This window comes from Gymnodraco acuticeps, unplaced genomic scaffold, assembly GCF_902827175.1.
Source record: "Gymnodraco acuticeps unplaced genomic scaffold, fGymAcu1.1, whole genome shotgun sequence".
NCBI classification, from domain to species: domain Eukaryota; kingdom Metazoa; phylum Chordata; class Actinopteri; order Perciformes; family Bathydraconidae; genus Gymnodraco; species Gymnodraco acuticeps.
Genome location: NW_022989953.1, coordinates 549,547 through 567,029, shown reverse-complemented (window position 1 = coordinate 567,029; position 17,483 = coordinate 549,547). Strand labels below are relative to the sequence as shown.

Genomic DNA, 17,483 nt, shown 5'->3' with positions numbered 1-17,483 from the left:
TCAGCCTTCACCTCTGGCTGTCATTGCCTCCCTCTCATCCCTCAGTCCAACGCAAATTGGAAGCAAAATTGGTTCACTGTGAGAATGCATAACTTCTTGAGACAATGTCAATACCAAAGTAACTGATAATGACTGCATCGAACCAAATTAAAATGGCTGGGCAATTACAATCTTTTAATGGATTAGGCTATTCATGCGCAATCAAGGAAAGAAGACAAGGTGCCAAGAACAGAAGGAAACCATGATGGTGGATACAACTTTCAGCTACATTTTGCGTCAGATAATGGGCCCTAAAATGTTGAGAAAGACAAGAACAAATGTGACCCTACCATACGTCTTTATTTGAAGGCCAAAGCAGAGACTGAGACAAGTTATAAGGGAAGGAAAAAAATTCCCAATTACACTTTTTATGTAGTGGGACAAGCGAAAGGTGTAGATTAAACACAACATTAGCTTTTTTCCAAGATGCTGACATCAAGGCAGGAATCAGAAGTCTCTTTATGTTTGTGAGGCGTAGCTCACTTGGTTTGCAGTTGCTTTGAATCAAAGTTTAAATCTAAAAAGATGTCTTGGTAAAATGCTACGTACTATTGGAATGTAGGAGGATAAAGACGTTGTTTCTCTGTCTCACCAACCTGCCCGTTTACCTCTCCGCTCCATTCCTCATACCCTTGGTTTCGCTCCGCCCGCTCCCTCCCTCCCTCTTTCTTTCTCCATCTAACTTTTTTTCCCAGAAGAGACTGAGAATAGGTCTATATTTAACCACTCTAAACCAGAGGAGAGCTCAGGTCAATGCTCACTGGAGAGCTGCACTGGAAAAATAAATATAATTGTTGCAACAGAGGCTTATGGGATGCATGTACTACAAGATGAGACTGGTAGTCATTGGATTGGTAGTTGGAGACCGTCATCTTCTACAGGAACACACACATTGCACCTTTACAGCACATCGGGCAGCATTGGGTGACTCTGTCTTCAACTGAAGTACAACAGGAGGCAAAGAATTTTCCAATGCTGTCATTTGGTTTCCTGGTGCCAGCTGCACTTGCACTGCCAATGACTGCGCCTATACAAAATGTGTTGTGCCAAATGTAAACCGACAACTTAGCCAACAGCTGTGGCCAAAATTCCCATTTGTCTGCGATGTCATTGCTCTTCACGTTCACAAAATGAATATATTTTTGACTAAAAATGTTAGCGTTAGGATTTACATAGATGACTCTTTTATACAAAGCGAATGACGTGCACCCCAATAGCGTAGAGACACGGGAGACCTTTGGGATTAGGTATTTTGCTAAAGGACTCTTTGACATGTTTGCAGGCTAATAAATGAACAAAGAACTACTAAATAGTGATCTGAAATGTTTTTTTCTACTGTTACCAACTTATTATTCCTTCCTTGAGGGATAATGTCCAGTTTTATTCAATTTGAAGACGATTTATTACATAAACTACATATTTCTTGCCTACGTCACAAAGGCTGGACATTTTTATTTGTACTAAAAAGCAGAAAGAATTGGTAAGCATTTCACTAACGCCTTAATTCATCCTTGTATTTGTCTTCAAATGGTTAAAATAAACATAAAATAGCTAAATACGCCATATTAAAGGGTGCAATTTTTTTTAACTGAAGTCCTTTCAGTCGAAGACTAAACCAGTCACTTTCAGCAATCAACTCCTTGCTGAGCAATAGGTGTATCTAAAGATGTACATTTTCAGTTGCCCCACCCCGGTGTTATGTATGCTCAGAGATCTGCAGCCAGACAGCCCAGAAACAGAGCCATAAAAGAAAATGTAATAATTAGACTAATTAGACGAAAAACTCCAATGCCGTTAAAACACAAAGCGTAGATGTGTTTCTATAACAGATTAACTGGGTTAAGAATGTAGATTCAAGGTCTAGTCTTTCTTTTTTATTGTAAACCAAAGAATGATGACCATATTTGAGAAAATCATATAAAACAGATCCTTTAAAATGTCTGTAATTATTGTGAGTGCGTGTTGTCGAATACATACGTTAACATGCACTAATGTGCTTAATCTCTGTGCCGGCACACACAGGCCCTGGTTCTATAAGCCTCCAGTCAGGATAGTCACACTGTCTGCGTCTGAATGCCACCTTACTGTACGTTCAGTGTAATTCAGCAGGTCGGATTCTTAAGCCTTGATCTGGTTTATTGCACACTGTGAAATACGGTGTAGAGATAAATGGTCTCGTGGAATCTAAAGGCTATGTAAGGACACGGTCAAAGAGCGGTTAAAGGGGAAATGAAGGAAGGGAGCGTTGCCAGTCGTCGTGAATATAGTAAGGGTGGTTCGGTCCTCATTTGCCATGAGACAAGAAGCTGGCCAGTGCCCGACTGTGTGTGTGTGTGTGTGTGTGTGTGTGTGTGTGTGTGTGTGTGTGTGTGAGAAACCACACCCTTTGCTTCCTGTGTAATATAAAACACATATGTAAAGTGCTACAGAACAAATACAATTATGTGTATATATAAGTTTATATATTGAATAAGTACTGTCATTACTAATCTTTTTGTACCACCATCATCCTGTCCGTGGGCGCAGCCGCAAATATAGTGTAGCATGATGGGAAAAGACAGGTGACAAAAAAGTGTGACAGACAAAGCACATGCCTGTCTGTGAGTGTCTGTGTGTATGTGTGTGCATCATGTGAATAGGTTATACTCACTCATGCTGAACCCCTGCCTGCCTGACAGATGAGAAGACAGGACGAGACAAGGATTAGAGTAAAAAATAGTTTTTCTTTTCTTTGTCTTTGCCCAGGTGTCTGGGCTTTGACAGCTTCGCCTCTCCATCCCTCTGTGTTGCGTTGCCGGGGCGGCAGCAAGACCGCCGGGCTGGGGCGCGTTCCCCGTGCCCTGTCGAACCGGCATGGTGTTTCACTCTCAGCCTTTTGCCCGTTTCGAAAGCAGGCCAGTGACTCTCGTGCCGGCGCGCCGAGTGAAAGTGCCACATCAAGACTCACTGGAGGTGGTTTTATTGTCGGAGGGCTGTACCAACTGAGCGCACAGACACAGGGGGGATCCACGAGAAGGAGCTATGGATTCATATAGAAAATCTGTTCCCACTATCAGCTGACACCCCCTTCATCAGCACTCATCCTTCATCCTCTCTCTCTCTCTATCCCTCCTTCACTTCATCCCAGCATCTCTCCTGGCCCTCCGCCTCCTCCCTCCCTCCCTCAGTCCCACTCATTTTCTTCCTTTTTTTTTATCCATCTATGCATCCTTCCTTTCTTCTGTCCTTCTCTCCTCCCTCCCTCAGCTCAATGCAATTATAGTAATGGATTTTTCCCCCCTCGCTTGATGGCTTCCGACATCCTGTCTTGAAATGAGGCTAATCATGCTCTTAAGGGTCATGTTTAGTTAATGAAGGGTTTAGGAGGCACATGTTGAAAGAGAAAGGGAAAGGTCCTATATGAAGGCCTACAGTCACAGCACACAAAGCAGGCATGTTACACACCTCTAGTAGTGGTCTTGTGAACATGGCATTGCAAACACTCATTCACACACAGACACATGGGATGTAGCCGCTTCATATGTGCAGGCCAGCAAGATGATAATGCGTGCGCCCACGGGCAAACAAATCTACGCTAGACACACACTCATTCATAAGCACACGGAGAGACACTGTATGCCAGAAATCGATTGCAACTGACACAGATAAAGGCATGCAAACAGAGCAAAAGAAGCCTGTGCACAACACACACACAAACACACACAAACACACTGAGTGAAGCTATGTCAGTAGTGTTGGTCTATTTCAGCAGATGCTCTGGGCTTAGCCAACTGCATCCGCTGAACGCATGCCATCACTGCTGAGGGATGTGTGTGTATATGTAAAAGGGTTGGGGTGGGCAGGAGAAGAGAATAGGATGGAGAAAAGGGATGTAAATGGGAGAGGGAGGAAAAAAGGATAAATCAGGGAGGGAGGAAGGAAGGTAAAAGAGGAAAGGAGAGTAGGCAGTGGCACCAGCTGAAGGAGGGTGAGGTGAGGAAAAGGAGAGAGAGAGAGAGAGAGAGTCCTGGCAGAGAAAGATGGAACACTGAAAAGTGAGATGAGGACACAGAGACAGGGAAAAGAAATGCAGCCGGTCGCCATTTTTCTACCAGCACTGCTCTCCGCCTTTCACTTCGTCGTACCCTCTATGCTTCTATCCTCCTTTGTGTACCATATTCTGTGTTATTTTATAACACAGAATTGGCCAAAAAACAAACTAAAGCGATTCATCCATGACTATTAACAAAACACAGAACATAAGATTAATGTGCAAAACCTGCAGATCATAGAACATTGATTTCATTGTTGCAACAGAGGCTTATGGGATGTATCTACAACTAGAGACTATGTGAGTCATTGGCGATGACGCCGATTGTAATTCCAGTAAATTGAAGGCGTAATGAGACGGTCATCTTCTATATAAAATAAAAACATGGGGGGGGGGGGGGTTGTCCTTTATAAAGCATCTAAAGGAAGGACATTATTCAAATGTTATGTTGTTTCAGCTGGTCATCTGTTTGCTGTCCAAGAATCAGGGGAGATCGGTTCAGAAAGATGCTCTTTATTCACAGATGCTTTGTTGGAGCTTCTGTCTCTATCCTTGATAAGTATGCTTGCATCTATACTTTAAGCAAGAACACTTCTTTAGAGAGTTCATTTACAGGTTCATATTAGTATTTTGTTCCTTTGACATGTTTCCATGTTTTAATGTTTCAAAAAGCTCTTTATTTTCCTCATGTGCTGCAGCACTTCTTTTCACCCTCTGTCTGAAACCAGAGCCCAGTCTGCTCTGATTGGTTAGCTGGTCGGCTCTGTTGTGATTGGTCAACTGCTTAGAGATGTCCCATATTAGGGCCTCTTTAATCATAATCTTAATAAATGCAATCTAAATAATACCAAACCCTACATGGCATACTGTATCAATTCTACTGACTATGACATTATGGAAAACGGCCTCATTACCATGACATGTTGTCCATCCATTTAGAGTCCATTGGTAATACTGGAGATGATGTCAAACTAAGCATCAACATGTTTTCAAGCAATGGGAGTGATACCATTTAAAAGTTACTTATTCTATACTATTCACTCTAAACACAATGAAATTAAAACACAATTATTTTGTTTACTCATCTGCTTCCTTTGCATTTGAGCAGATGTTAAAGGGGGTGGGGGGGAATGTATGCACTATACACAGAGACAAACAGATGGAAACCAAGATTTAGAAAGCAACGCATTTAGTTTATTTGAGTAGTTTATGGATTCGGGAACAGTCCCAATTAATTAACTAAAAAAAACAGTAGCTGGGGCAGTTTAAGCCAACATGGCTTATTTCCAGCTGTTGTCCCCGGCCAGTTCGCGTAGACTTTTCTGCACATAAGTAGCCAGTCAGTAGAGCTTAAAAATGTGGACACTGGAACTGTCTGTGTCTTCTATAGAACGTTTATAATTTGATCCTCTCTAAATATGTGTTTAGAAAACACACACACACAAATAATTCACACATCGATTCCCTCAGTATGTGTGTGTGATCATGCATCAGATCACTCAAACAAAAACACATTTCACACACCGTGTGTTTTCTTTGTGTCTTTTCTATCAACCTCCATAACTGCCCATTGGCTTTGGATCATTTAAAGCAACTTTATTTATAAATCAAGAGTGGAGACAGACACATATGGACCTCAGGAAAATGCAGCATTTTGGCTGAACAATAACAGAGGAAGAGAGGGAGGAGGGAGGAGGGAGGAGGGAGGGAAGCGGCACAAATGAACCTTGTGAGCAGACAGAATTTGCACGGTCGAGTGGAAGCCTTTAAGAAGGTTAATAAACGCTTCAACCATGTCAGTAAGGGGTAGGTCAATGTTAAACAAGCACTGCATTGATTGATCATTGCTCTTTCATTTCCAGTGTCTCAGAGTGTCTGATACAATGCTGTTTCCCAGAACAAAGGGCCAACAGATTTGTCACCTTGGTCTCTATTGCTGCATCTTTGAAATACAAGCATTTCCTTTTAGATGTCTGGGAACGTTTGAGCTATTTCTAGGTGTTTCATCCGTATCATAAAATGAGGAATCCAATTGATATCTAACATTTAATACTAGACTAATGCCTACAATGTAATGAACATAGACATGTGTAAGAGCCTGTGTAGGAATACCGCAACACTGTCTGTGGTTTCCTTTTGTCCTACAAGTGTGTCAATCCTGTTTTGTGTTGCTGTCAAGGCCGGATTAGTACCTCCAGGGGCCCCTGGGCACTGAGCGCTCATGGGCCTCCCCCAACCCACGTACCAACAAGTAACACCACGCCTACCCAATCATACCAACATGACCAATATTCAGAATTGTCAGTCAATCTGGCATGTCAAATCGCACACCTATTTGTCAAAAGCAGGGACGCAGCCACATAGTTCAACCAAAGTAGGTCTAGCCTTTTGCCCTTTTAGTAAAAAATCACAAGACAAAGATACAATGGATAAGATCCCAAGACAGTGTATGGCTCAGGAATACCTAGGTAATATCACTCAAAACCTCAGAGCAGCACCCCACGTAATGCCATAATATGACTGGCTGGCTGTACAAGTACACAAGGAGTTTTATTAGTTACGAACGTGCCGGGCAGCGCGGTCCCGTGGGTTGGATGCGCGTTCATAATGCTGAGGAAAATAACTCTCAGAATAATGTTATTAGCACATTTTACAACTTGAGGACCGAATGTTTTAATAAGGGCTATACAAACGTTCATACTGGGTAGTTTAAAAAAAATTATCCAACGATTTACAGACCACTCTTTCCCAATGTAAATCAATGGGAAAAAGTGTTTCCGGGCCCAGCAACCTAACGGAGGTGTAGTACTGCCGTTTGGCCACAACGAATATTCTCATCAGAGTCCGGCGCACTTCCTGGGGGCTTGAGTGAGACCTACAGTATACAGAGACGGTTTAGAAAATATATTAATTTGACCCTATAGAAAATCTGTGTTATTTATGGCGAAGAGTGAGTGTAATTTAAAACAATGTATAATTAAAATAATATATATTTTTTTCTTCATCTTGTCACTGAGGGCCCTCTTTGCTCAAGGGCCCCTGGGCACTTGCCCAGGTTGCCCATATGGTTAATCCGGCCTTGGTTGCTGTCCTGTTATATCTCAGCTCCAATTAACCTATTTCCCCCTCAGTGTACTTGGTGACCTCAAATGACTGCAACATCACTCCCAGCAGGATGTTAAATGGGGACCCGCGGGAGAGAGGCAGCAGTGTGGCTTGGTGTTGATCAGAATGAAGCTTTCCGTGTGGTTTTGTTATTTCTCGCTGAAAGTGTCTCCTGAGGCCAATCTTTTTTTTTTAACTCCTTGTCATCGAGCCAAACACACCCAGTGAGATTAGAGTCACAATTAGTCACAATTTGCAATTATAGTCCACTGTTTGTACATCATGTAATGATCTTAATTAAAACAGTATTCCCAGAGTGCCAGCAGCCATCTTAATAGATGACTACTCACCACAGTGTTGGCAAGCTATTCAGACACAATGAGTGACCAGAAAAGAAGAAACCCCAATACCTTGTACTGCAATGTATACTATTAAGAATACCGCTGTGAAAATGATATCTTTTCATTTTGTTGTCACTTTGCTAGAGGGATTGACCTTTTTGAGGATTTAGTTTGTGGAGGTGTTAAAATGTATATCATTATGTGTACATGAGGTACAGGTAAAGGGGCCCTATTGTGCTTTTGGGAGGGTTTTCCCTTTCCTGTAGTGTGTTATATAGGTGCATGTAACTGGTCTGAAAAAGGCTCAAATCCCAAAGTTCACACTAGAGGGAGATTATCTCCCCCAGCTTAAAACGCCTCCATTCTTTGTTTACTTCCGCCGCATAGTGACATCACAATGTGACACTTGCGCTTATATTGGCTAGAGCTTCGACGCATTGTAAACATTAGGATAAAACATCTGGAAGACTGGACATCTCTAAACGATTGACCTGTCACAACAGAGCCGGCCAGCTAACCAATCAGAGCAGACATGGCACCTTTTGAACATTAAATGTAAACATGTCAAAGTACAGGCAGAAAAATAAATAACCTGAACATTAGCATAATCAGGCCCCTTTAAGTGTTAAATTACTATCACTACACTAAAGATGTGATGGAGATGTTATACGCTTTGTGAAAGCCCCATAATGCATTTAAAATTGAAAACGTAATGTATATTCTTATGAAAACCAATAAGGGGAAAAGGGTAAGAACAGAGTGTGCGGTGCGGTGCGTGTGTGTGTGTGTGTGTGTGTGTGAGTGTGTGTGTGTGTGTGTGTGTGTGTCCAAGTTGCCAGAAGCTAAGTGCTCTTCCAGTCAGTCAAACCCTGCCAGGGTAGAATACATCCGGCTGACCAAGAAGAATTGGAAGATGAGTGAATGTAAGAGAATGACAGGCAGAGTGATTGAGCGGGTAAAGACGGATGCAGCAACTTCTCTGAACCAGAGGAAGAGAGAGGTCAAAAGGAGTCAAGTAGAGGAAAAGAGTAAAGATGAGGTACAGATCCTTGTTGTTACCATTTCAGAAACCCGCTCCTTACTGCACCAAATTAGAATGCCCTTCTATTACATGTCAGACTAAAACGAGACATATAGTAAGATAGTCACTTTTCTTCCTTGTCTAAACACGTCATGTAACGTGAAGAAAAAAAGACTTCAAGACAAGACTACAGGACTGAAAGGCAGAACGTTGTTTAGTGTGAACAGTACACCAGTCTGATGACCTTGAAAGCTTTTTAGTGAACTTGGCTTTTGCATCCACGGATTGTAATGGCATTGGAAGAGTAAAGCTACTATAACACGTCACAGTTAAAGCTGACTACCAATCATTTTATATACCAACCATCTTCTTAGGCCTAAACTAAACATGACAAAGCACAAACTACAAATCTACTATAAATGTGACAAGTATGTTTTCTGACAGCGCAGCTACATTTCTCTGAATGGCAATGAGTACACCACAGATGAATACAACCACAGTACACTGTGGTTGTATTCATCTGTGGTGTACTTTGGAAACATGCAATATGTGCCAGGTATCATATATGGTTTATATTTGTCTTAAAGATGACTAAGTGGACACAAATCTTTTTTTGTATTCGGTGCAACTCTACAACACCGTTCAGTGTTTGACTTGAATTATTTCTTACACGTGACAACTTCAAGGCAGGTGTAAAAATAATATATATTACATGACATTGCATTTAGCTGACGCTTTTATCCAAAGCGACTTACAATAAGTGCGTTCGACCAACAAGATACAAACTTGAGGAAAACAGAATCATATAAGTACATCAGGTTTTGTTAGTAATTCTATCGCTCGAAGTGGAGTCGAAAGAGATGAGTTTTCAGTCTGCGCCGGAAGATGTGCAAGCTTTCTGCCGTCCTGATGTCAATGGGGAGCTCATTCCACCATCTTGGAGCCAGGATAGCAAACCCACGTGTTTTTGTGTATATATAATAGAAAGGCTAATCATTATTAGCGACACCCTCCTTTTAAATGGACTTTTAGTCTTTATTATTTACTTCATTTTATATTGTTTTATAGGTTTTACATTTTAACCTATATTATTTAACAGTTAAATAAGCGAAATTTCCTTTCAAGTTTATCTTTGAATCATTTAACCTCTATTATAATGATCCTTACGTTTATATTAATGAGGGGAATTTCTTGTTTCTTGTTTTAATTTATGATGTGTGCCATTTTGTAAAGCACTTTGAGCTGCACCTGCTGTATGAAAAGTGCTATATAAATAAAGCTTTATTATTATTATAATTATCAGTACATCTTCTATAACCGCAATAACATGTATCTATCAATTGCTCAAATAATGCCTGTATGTCAAGCTAAAGCTTATTGCTCTATGGCAGGGGTAGCCAACACGGTGCCCGCGGGCACTCAGTCACCCGCAGGGGCAACGTGAGGCGCCCGCCGGGCACGTTCTAAAAATAGCTCACCAAGAAAATCCAAAATGTATAAAATACACAAAACAAAAAAGGAAATGTAATTAAAATAATCTACCCTATGCATAAACGAAACCTAAATCAGTGAACTCTATCTACTTACTACAACTCTATATCTATCTAACACCCCTCCTCCCCCCACCCCCACAATGAATATCGACCAATCACGTTCTTGCTTGATTTGCGGGACCAGCGTTGCAGTCGGGAAGAAAAGCAATGTGGCACCTCCACCACAAGCCGTCATCGTCACGGAGGAGCACACAGTGTGTGTGTGTGTGTGTGTGTGTGTGTGTGTGTGTGTGTGTGTGTGTGTGTGTGTGTGTGTGTGTGTGTGTGTGTGTGTGTGTGTGAGCACCCCTTTATCTATTTAATATAGATAAAGTAAGAAATCATTCCAATGTGTACAATAGGACAGTACAAAAAACAGTTTAAAAGGGGAGTGATTAGTAAAATATGCATAAATAAAAAGAAAGAATGCTAACTAGGTAACACAAGATAAGAATAAACCAGTTTAAATGATTTGTTATTGGTTGAGATCATATTCTAAAGATGTTTGGATTATTGAAAAGTATACAGCTCCCTTTCATGAGTGTTGAGAGCTGTATCCATACATTCATGTTGTGCTCAAAGTGCACCAGATTGATGCATTTCACTTCAACATTTAAAAAAAAAATCTTCCCGGGGGTTCATGCCCCCGGACCCGCCTAGAGGAGGTGAGGACCCGCCTAGAGGAGGTGAGGACCCGCCTAGAGGAGGTGAGGACCCGCCTAGAGGAGGTGAGGTCCCGCCTAGAGGAGGTGAGGACCCGCCTAGAGGAGGTGAGGACCCGCCTAGAGGAGGTGAGGACCCCCCTAGAGGAGGTGAGGTCCCCCCTGGACGATGTGAGGCCCCCCCTGGAGGATGTGAGGCCCCCCCTGGAGGAGGTGAGGCCCCCCCTGGAGGATGTGAGGCCCCCCCTAGAGGATGTGAGGCCCCCCCTGGAGGATGTGAGGCCCCCCCTGGAGGATGTGAGGCCCCCCCTAGAGGATGTGAGGCCCCCCCTGGAGGATGTGAGGCCCCCCCCTGGAGGATGTGAGGCCCCCCCTAGAGGATGTGAGGCCCCCCCTGGAGGATGTGAGGTCCACCCCCAAATAAAGCAGGTTAAAATAATTAAATTCTAACATGTTCTTTTAGTAAACACTGCAAACGGGTCCCACAGACCCAAACAGCACACAAAGGTTAAAGGTCAGCATATCATAATGTTAAAATGTGCTAAATATATACACTGCAAAAAACAAAAAAAAGAGTAAAAGTAGCCCCCGACTTGTTTTATTTCTTGAAAGTAGCCCTCATCCTAAAAAAGGTTGGTGACCCCTGCTCTATGGTAATAAGAAACTTACTGAGTTGCCTGTGTGTATGTTTCAGTGACCCCTGAACCTCGGCCCCAGCGAGCCCCTAGTTACACATTCCAACCAACAGTTGTGTTTTCTAAACAAATGTATTTTGAGTTCAGATGTCATTATAGCTAATGTAGCTAATGTAGCTAATTAACGTTACCTTGGCCCTAAAACAAATGTTGTTCCCTGGTTAACCAGGTGGAAAAAAGTTATCTCTCTCCATGTCATGCCAAGCTTAAATCAATCTGTTGTTATGACATCTCAAACAATGTAAAAAGGTGAGTCAATCTTTGGTGAAACCCATCTATGCAAGTATGATAAGACTTTAGAGCTAGCAGACAGTAACGGCCCGTCTACACTACAGGCGTCAAAATGCTTTCAACGCTTCGCCCATTCATTTGAATGGGGTGACGTAGGATATTTTCAAACATCGCCGAACTGCATTGTGGGTAGCACGGCAAGGCGTTGCAAGCATCGCGAGCGTCTATCGGCGTCAAAAGTTGAACAATGTTCAACTTTTGAGGCTCGATGCTTGCTCGAAGCTGGCGTCAGCCAATGAAATCCCGTTTATGCAAATCTGCCAGTACAAGCGCTAGCCAATCAAACCGCGTGTATGCTGGGAGAGACTACGCAGGTCATTTCCTCATATTCAAAAAAATGGAGGGAAAATTCATTATAGCGGTAGTGAATCACCCGGTGCTGTATGATCAGTCTCTGTTTATCTACCGGGATACAAACCAGAGGAGCGAGGCATGGAGGGAGGTGGCAGAGACAGTGGGTGAAACTGGTAGGTTTTCGCCTGTTTGGGGATTTTATATCCAGTTTACTTCGTTTTAACATTGCTATTGCTTTGTATGTCGGGGGCGGGAGATTCATGTGATTGGTTGTTGGTCGCGTTGCTCGCAAAAAATCGCCAAGCCTCAGACACGCCCAGCTTCAAGCTTTTTCGACGCCTGTAGTGTAGACGGGCCGTAAGCCTCATGGCCTATAAGCTTTTTCATACCTGTATGTCAGTGTCTTTGACCGGCTCCAAGGGCTCAAACGTTGTGGCTGCACTTAGACTTTCCAACCTCTGGGAAATGTGGAAGATATCTAAACCTCTGGAACCAAGGAGGATTGACCTGAGGGTGAGAAAGAGACGCAGTTAGGGTTGAATGAATCAAATGGAAAGACTCAACTAAAAGCTAGACTGACTAACTGTAGTTGGGCTAGACCACCACTAGAGGGCAGAACAGGCTTAAGGTTCAAGGTTCAATCCAATTACACAGGGTTAGTTTGGAGGAATTTATAAGAGAAATTAAACTAAGAATGAAGGAAAAGTTATTCCTTAACACTAGAACGGCCAACGGGTACATTTTACCCGCAGCTGTTTCTTGATTGTATGTAACTTTTTTTCAACAAAATATTCAAGTCTCCCAGTCCATGACTTTTCCTGAAAGTGTGTTATGTAGCACCCTGTTGTTAAAAATGGTCAATATGAAGTCAGATTGAAAAAATTGCCAAAAATATTCAGTGCCAGCGGGTAATATTTACCTTATAGAAAATGCAGTGATTTTCGCGCTATTGATAAACATAAACATGACGTGTTGCTATAGCAACGCCTGTTGTTTACTGGGGTTCCTTATAGATAGAGATAGAGAGATAGATAGAGAGAGATAGATAGAGAGATAGATAGATAGATAGATAGATAGAGAGAGATAGAGAGATAGAGAGAGATAGAGAGAGATAGAGAGATAGAGAGAGATAGAGAGATAGAGATAGAGAGATAGATAGAGAGAGATAGATAGAGAGATAGATAGATAGAGAGAGATAGAGAGATAGAGAGATAGAGAGAGATAGAGAGACACTTTGCACATAACTTATGTTAGCAATATTTCATACTTCATGCAATCTGCAAAAACTATATATCATATGAAAGCTGAGAGTCCACAGATTATATTGGTATAGGTGTCATCACTGTGCGATCAAAACTCACTGTTAACCCTGTGTTCTAGTGTGATAAATAAAAGAACATTGCACCTTGAAAATCAGTGCATTCTAATATCGGGTACATTTGACCCGTTGGCGGTTTTAGGTATACAGCGACCCCTGGCGGTTCTAGTGTTAAGGGTTGAATATTTTAAAATGACTATCATACTTCATAATAGAAACTAGGGATCGACCGATATGGCTTTTTCAAGGCCGATACCGATTATTAGTAATCAAGGAGACCGATAACCAATATTTGGAACCGATATACATTTGCAGTAAAATCAGAAAATCTTGGTGTCAAAATGTAGAATAACACAAACTCAACACAACTTCTTTGAAATGCATTTAAGCATATATTATGTTTAATTAACTTTTAAACATCTTACAACTGGTTTCCTCTCTGTGCCCTTTTCTTTAGTGCAGTCATCTGCAATGAGTTAGAGAGAGAGACAAGAAGTGGGGCTGCAGGCTGACATGCTAAACTAACAATAATGCTTCATTTATTAGATCTGTCTAACCAGCATAACATCCCAATAAACTGCTTGCAACTGCAAAACACTAGTGCTAGCTATTGTTTTGCAGACTATTAGAAGTGAGGCTATTTCAGTAGACCTAACGTTAGTCTAGGAGCCTCACTTCTAATATGTTGCTAAACATTTGCTAGATACATGTTGGCTAGCTAATGAGCTTCACATATCAACCTGAAAAACTGCGAGGCTCCACTCGCAGCCCCTCCCCACCACAGTTACTCCGCTGCGAGACGCTGCACGCACCCCCAAGTCTGACTGACTTCCCGCGTCCCTGTGTAACTGGGAAACTGATAGAATTGGATCATAAGATGGTGGTGTTTTTGCAACTTCAGCATAGGGGATAGGGATGTTTATTGAACTTCGGTTTAACACATGTATGGCTCTGCCGCTCAGCGCTGCTGCTTGCTTCAGTCTGTGTCTGCGTTATTTCGCACCTGCCTGTAATCTGAGAAGGTCCCGCCTCTCTGGCTCCCGCCCGGAAGATCTTCAGTAATAGCCTATCAGATAGCGCTGTGGGCGGGACATTGCTCGTGTACACAGAGTGGTGACTGCAGCCAGAGAAACGGCCGCATCAGAGCCAAAGTTTTATCGGCAATTTGATTTAAAAAAAAGGCCGATACCGATAATCGGTCAAATGCGGAATATCGGCCCCGATAATCCGCCAAGCCGATTATCGGTCGACCCCTAGTAGAAACAATTGAAAGTTCCCTCACAGGGGATCAACATTAGGAAAGTGAATTGTAATGAATACTGTATTAATATTATCCACGGTCACTTTCAAATTCAGATACAAATGTTAAGTGTGAAAATCAATAGGTGTCATTTTCAGATAAGTGTTATGGAAGCCATGAAAACTATGGAAAGGTACCATATGAATTGGCTTTAAAGGTCCTACCGATAAATAAATAAAACATTTTGAAAACATAATTATCTACAGTTACCAGAATAAAAGGGCACATACAAGCTGCACATCAGTAGCAAGTAAACAACTGTTTACCCTACAGAAGCAGATGGTTGTGTATTAGGATCTATTAAGGTTATGTGAACACTTAACGGTAACATAGTGGTTTAAAGGACATTGTTTGTCTATGAAGCAGGACCCTGTTTGCATCAGACGTCTAACTTACGCTTTTACATCAGCAGCATCTTGCGAGGTGCGAGTCAGGGTGCGGGATCGAAGCCTCTCGCCCGCCTGCTGGATCTCCTGGAGGTTTCTCTCAACATGCGGCAGCTCTGACACAGCTTCTGTCTCGGCTGCGAGCTGCTCTGCCTGCTGCAGCAGCTCCCCAAAGCCCTCTGCATCCATACCTGTAGAGAGAGGACAAGAGTGTGTGAGTACAACACAAATCAGAATGGGTTTTACTACCACATATATATATATATTTACACATACGGGGAATTTGGTTTAGTATAATATGTGGTGCATACCAAGACAAACAAAGAAGAATACGTAGCAAAACTAAATTAAATAAAAATAAGACTGTTATGACGGGTATTTAAAAAAATAAATGTTTAAGACTATTATAAGAAATGAATACAACAAAGACGCTATACTTGGATTAGTGCCAGGAGATTCAGTCTACAGAACAAAGAGAGTCCTGGAACTAGTTGGACAGTGAGGCTGCTAATAGTCTGTGGCTAATAGTCTGTGGTACAGCAGATGTGATCACATGAAATAACCATGAGGTTAAAATGGTCAATCTTAGCTTCAATCTGAGGATGAAAATGCACACTGGGTGTCCACTACTTCATACAACAAACACGACTGTACTGATACATAGACATGTTGTATGCTGAGACAGATGCTACAGCTAAAGCACCCCAAACACTCAGAAGATTTAAGTGAAAAGTTAATCTGCCTTCACTCCAACAGGTCTGTCCTGTGTTACATTTCACCTCGTGAGACATAGTCTTTAATAATATGCAATTGTTTTTTGCGGTGCTGTATACTTGATGCTTTTGAGGTGAAGGTTTCTGGCAAAGGTCAATTTGTCACTGGATGTTTAACATCTTTATATAGTCTGGTCTGTCTTAATTTGCCCACAACCCTTTACCATCACATCGGAATAATCAGAGCAAAATCCAAAGCACATTTCAGACAAATCGGGAGTAAACTATCTGTAGCCTAGACATACAGGCGCCACACCGCTCTTGACAGCTGACGTAAACAGGATGACAACTACAGCGCGGGCATGGACTGCCCTGGTACTCACATTATTTTTAGCACAATGCTAACCCCTTGGTTAACTAGTTTAGAAAAGGGTACATAAATAACAAAGTTACAAATATAACAAGAACCTCTTATTAAGAAAACGTATTTCCCGGGCCTAACTTTCTTGTATGCTACATTAGTTAGCTTTATTTCAAAAAGAATGGCGCACTATAGAGAGCTAGCAGGCTGCATTGCTAACGGTATCTCACATGCTCGCAGTTGAAAAGTGAATATTGAATTGGAGGCAGACCCACTTCCTACCTGTTGTGTAGGACTGAAGTAAGTATGTTCCTGTCTGTATTCCTCGGGTGAATGTATTTAGAGTTTAACTCTTATTCAATGTTGCTAAGCAGTAGCACAACATGCATGAAAGTATTATTTGCCCCGGCACTTCTGGAGTCGATGCTGATTGGACGATACCCGGTCCGAGCCGGAAGTTGGTCTTGTTCGTCTTCTTCCGATGTGATCCATCAAACCGCGCTGCTCTGCCTGCTGGATGGGAGAACAACCAGTGCAAGGGCTGACTGAGAACATAGTTAACATAAATAATACCCCACATTCAAACACCAGTGCAGGAACAATTATTTATAATTTCTGTGGTTTTATTTTCAAGACCTTTGATTCCTTTTGGTATTAAACATGTGATATCAAAGTTCAAATGACAAAAGGAGTTGAAAGGTTTTCAGGTTTTGGAAATGCTTTTTGTAAACAAAGAAGCCAAGTATGATCTTTAGTTGGGAATATTACAATAGTCTACTTCTGCTTCTGATAAAACAAATATATATTCTAACTTTAATGCTTACAGCTTGACGAAAAAGCACATGACCAATAGTTATCAACACAATTCCTCCATCCTCCATGCCTTGGGAAGTCCCAATTTGTTTAACAAGAGAATCTTACACGTTGTACATTTTTAATACCGTTGTAAAAGTTGTATTTTATATTTTAAACTGTATTATTGTAAACATTATTTTTGCTTTTAGATGCATTTTGTTATGTGTCTAACATTTCACAACCCCCAAATGGTTTACCCTTTCATTGTTCAGGGCCAGCTTGTGAGGGAACGCTGCAATACACCTTTGAGGTCAATTGTTCACAAGATCATAGAGTGCAACCATAAGCACCAAATATAATAAATGATTAGACTGACTTTATCATTTTTGACTGTCTTTCCAACACAGACACAATTAAGTATTATATGCCTGTGTCTCTTTTCTATGAGAACCCATCGCTCTTATGTTCTTTGTAAAGTACCATAAGATTGGTGTCCACACATCTCTGCAAGTTGACTTGATTTTCAGTCACTGAGAAACTCCTGAAACAAGTCTTTAGATGAGGCTGACGTCCTTGCTGAATAACTGTCTGATGGATCGT

General features: G+C 41.7%; 1 protein-coding gene across 1 annotated transcript in view; it reads right to left on the bottom strand.

Moving 5' to 3' along the window:
• The window catches only part of nup93 (nucleoporin 93), a 31,507-nt gene extending 14,944 nt beyond the window's left edge, over positions 1-16,563 (bottom strand). Inside the window, exons 1-3 of the mRNA XM_034210655.1 lie at positions 16,371-16,563; positions 15,025-15,205; positions 12,400-12,517 (exon numbers count right to left, since the gene is read on the bottom strand). Of these exons, the coding sequence (XP_034066546.1) occupies positions 12,400-12,517; positions 15,025-15,203 (297 nt within the window). The 5' untranslated portion in view covers positions 15,204-15,205; positions 16,371-16,563. The remainder of the gene's footprint in view (positions 1-12,399; positions 12,518-15,024; positions 15,206-16,370) is intronic.
• Positions 16,564-17,483: the final 920 nt, after the last annotated feature.